Here is a 3,025-nt window from a genome sequence, read left to right on the forward strand (position 1 = left end):
GTTAAGATGGTCTGGTCTCGTCTCTGTTTTTCAACGTTCAAATGTCTAATTCCAATCATGATAGCGTGCCTAGAACGTATATAGCAGTGGACACGTGATCTTTACCTTTCATTTGAGCAGTTGGGAACCTGGTATGATTTGTGAGGTGGAATTTTGGATTGAAAAAACCGCTAAATGAAATAATGAGTTTGCATGAATTAAAAAATAGGAAAAATAAGAAAATGATAATAATTTAATTAAAAGTAATTATTAAATATTGACAACAACGTAGATAGCAATGATGATTCAGATAGAGATTTGGGGCGGGGCAATTGAAGGGAAAAGGAGTGGGGGAAAAGAAAGATGAAGGGGCTGACCTTGAAGGGAAAATCTCATGTAGAGATTTTGAGAGAGACCGGCCCATTGGGTCATCACGTGGGGGGGGTGTGGCCCACTAGTCCCCTTAAAGGTAAAGCATCTCACGAGACGACATCATGTGCATGTAGGCACATAATCAACTCTTTCTTGCTCCTCCTTTGTTTTCTCATAGTCAATCATCCTCTGCTTTGTTTCCCCCACATGCCTCATCACACCGCCTTCTCATTAAGCAACTCATTTTGCAGACAAAAACACGTGACCTAACTTCCCCTCTCCGCACCTTCAACCTTTCTCTAACTTAATCATAACCCCCAATCCAACTGACATATATATCTTTTGACTACACCCATTAAAAATATTAGGCAGGGGCTATTTACATGATTGCAAGGAATAGTTTTTCCCCTTTTCGCTACATTTTTTGTTTATTTTCTGCTCCCATTTAAGAATGCTACATTATTATTAGAGTCAACATATGAACGGAAAAAATATAATATTTTTAAAATATAATCATAAATTAATTCTTAAGAGAGAGCTTATCTTTTAGAGATATCATTTTCTATGTAGTAGATAGATAGTCGCGCCTAGATCAACCGCGTCCAAATTCATTTTTGTTATACAATTATACAACTGATTTCTTGTTCTTTTGGCATTAAATTTTGGTAGCATTTTAGTCAAAGACATATAATTCGGATTTTGACTTGTTATCCAATGCTTTACACACCACCACATGTACCATGGGAGTTGCGAAAACAAACAATAAAAAAATAGTTATTCCTTCATAGATGGATGTATTCTATAACGATTTATAGACATACAATAAAGAAAAAGTAACAAAGTAATTTTGATCAGCGGTTACAAATTTCTACAGTATTAGTTAATTACACCCTTAACCCCCTTTCACTAGTTCATAAGGCGTATCCCTCAACCAAAAAAATACAAAGGTTGTGGGGAACTATTGTTTGTTTGGTTGGTTTTTTCTTTTTTCCTTTTCTTTTAAGCCTGGACCTGAAAACTAAAAGCCTAATAAGTAATAACAATCAACATGCTGCAGAAGGATTGGCGAAGGGGTTGTAGAAGTGAGGCTTAGGAGCCATGGAAAATGGGGTCTTAGGAGAAGCGCCACCGTTGACGCCACCGAGCCTCTCACATGAGGGGCACATGGTGAGGGTGGCTGCAGGCATAGGCATGTACAAAGGCTGAGCTAGTTTCAGTGCCCTTAGCTCTTGCAGCTCCTTCTGTAATCTCCTGTTCTCATCTGTCAACGTTTCACAACATTTCTTTAGAAACTCGCAATCCACCTCTGTCTGCTTCAGCTTTGTTCTGCAATCCAAACCAAAAAATCTTAGTCACCAAATTCAAACTACAAATATAAATTAACCTTATTATTATTATTATTATTATAGAGAGAGAGAGTTCGGTTATTAGATTAGAGTGCTTATAAATTAATCAAATATATATACCTGGCTCTCCGGTTCTGGAACCACACCTCAACTTGTCGAGGCCGAAGATTTAACTGCTTGGCTAGAGCTTGCTTCTGTTTCTGTAAATCCAATCCAGCGCAACAATATTAATCATAAAATCAATCAGAAAAGTTAATAATATGGGAGAGTATATATACACATACGTATATGTATATGTACATGGTTAAATGCATGAACACGTGATTATAATTAATATATATATATATATATATATATGTGGAAATAATTAGAGAGAGATAGGTTATATGCTTACAGGATTGAGAGTGCTATGTTGTTTGAAGCTTTCTTCTAGAAGAGCTGATTGTTCTTTTGTGAGCCTAAGCTTCTTTCTGGCGGTGGTGCCGTCTTCTTCTTCGTCGCTAGCTCTTGAAGAAACCCTCTCAGTCTCTGTTGGCTCCACTTCTTCATAGCTAACATCTCTCTCTCTCTTGATCCTGCCACTGGAGAAGGAGGACACAGCACTGCGAGGTGAAGTCTGCGTAGACAAGTCAAGAGGGTCTTCACAGGAGACTATGTTGTGTCCAATATTTTTGGGGACTTTGACCACCTGCGGTGGGTAACTCTCACCTGAGAGACCCAACGTTAATGATGGTTCAGGCTGGATGAAATTGGATTTGGAGGAGAAGGACTTTGTTGGAGATGGTTTTGGCATAAGAGTAAGTTGATGATGGTCATGGACGTTGTTGGATGGTGATGGAGTGATGGTATCTTCTTGGGGGGTACTAGTCAAAGCTAACCCTAGAATAAGGTGAAGGCCTGAGTTGCTAGCATCCTGATCAAGACCCATGAAGAGAGTAAGGGTGTTTGCGCAAGGGAGAGAGAAGAGAGGTGAGGGAAGAGAAGTTTAGATGATGATTAGCTGATGGGGTGGTTTATAAAGTGTCATGGGAGCATAAGGGGGTGTTAAGAAGAGAGGGAGGGAGTTAGGGGAAAGAGAATGAATGAGACTTTTTGTGGGGGCAACGGGTGGGTGGGTGGGTGGCTATGATTATTATTAATCAAAGGGTGGAATGAGTAGGGAAACGAATATGGATGGGTATATTGGAAATAATGAAAGTCCCCTCTATATCCCTTGCATAGGTTGACCATTTTGAGCCCCACTACTGTTACCTCCATTATGATAACAGACAAACTTGGATAATCTTTCACTCTCCGATGCTATACAATCCTAACATTTTCACATGGCA

General features: G+C 39.2%; 1 protein-coding gene across 2 annotated transcripts; it reads right to left on the minus strand.

Moving 5' to 3' along the window:
* Nucleotides 1-1,117: 1,117 nt before the first annotated feature.
* Nucleotides 1,118-2,717, minus strand: LOC113858255 (homeobox-leucine zipper protein HAT22). 2 transcript variants are annotated; one of them, XM_027490794.1, is made up of 4 exons: nucleotides 2,518-2,717; nucleotides 2,092-2,466; nucleotides 1,818-1,897; nucleotides 1,209-1,677 (listed from the first exon to the last, which is right to left on the minus strand). In XM_027490794.1, exons 1-4 carry the CDS (start codon nucleotides 2,623-2,625, stop codon nucleotides 1,395-1,397), a joined length of 846 nt encoding a protein of 281 aa, XP_027346595.1. In that variant the 5' UTR covers nucleotides 2,626-2,717; the 3' UTR covers nucleotides 1,209-1,394. The 2 variants fall into 2 exon arrangements, with proteins under 2 accessions (XP_027346594.1, XP_027346595.1); XM_027490793.1 differs by having other exon boundaries at nucleotides 1,118-1,677; nucleotides 2,092-2,716.
* Nucleotides 2,718-3,025: the final 308 nt, after the last annotated feature.

Source organism: Abrus precatorius, unplaced genomic scaffold (genome assembly GCF_003935025.1).
Source record: "Abrus precatorius isolate BTA unplaced genomic scaffold, Abrus_2018 Scaffold2, whole genome shotgun sequence".
NCBI lineage: Eukaryota > Viridiplantae > Streptophyta > Magnoliopsida > Fabales > Fabaceae > Abrus > Abrus precatorius.

What these genes read in the sequence shown, in the direction of transcription:
- LOC113858255 (XM_027490793.1), bottom strand. Translation starts at nt 2,625, where the DNA reads ATGGGTCTTGATCAGGATGCTAGCAACTCAGGCCTTCACCTTATTCTA. An exon ending in AACATAGCACTCTCAATCCT is followed by an intron (nt 1,898 to 2,091) that starts GTAAGCATATAA and finishes TTGGATTTACAG; the next exon opens with AAACAGAAGCAAGCTCTAGC. An exon ending in TTCCAGAACCGGAGAGCCAG is followed by an intron (nt 1,678 to 1,817) that starts GTATATATATTT and finishes TTTGGATTGCAG; the next exon opens with AACAAAGCTGAAGCAGACAG.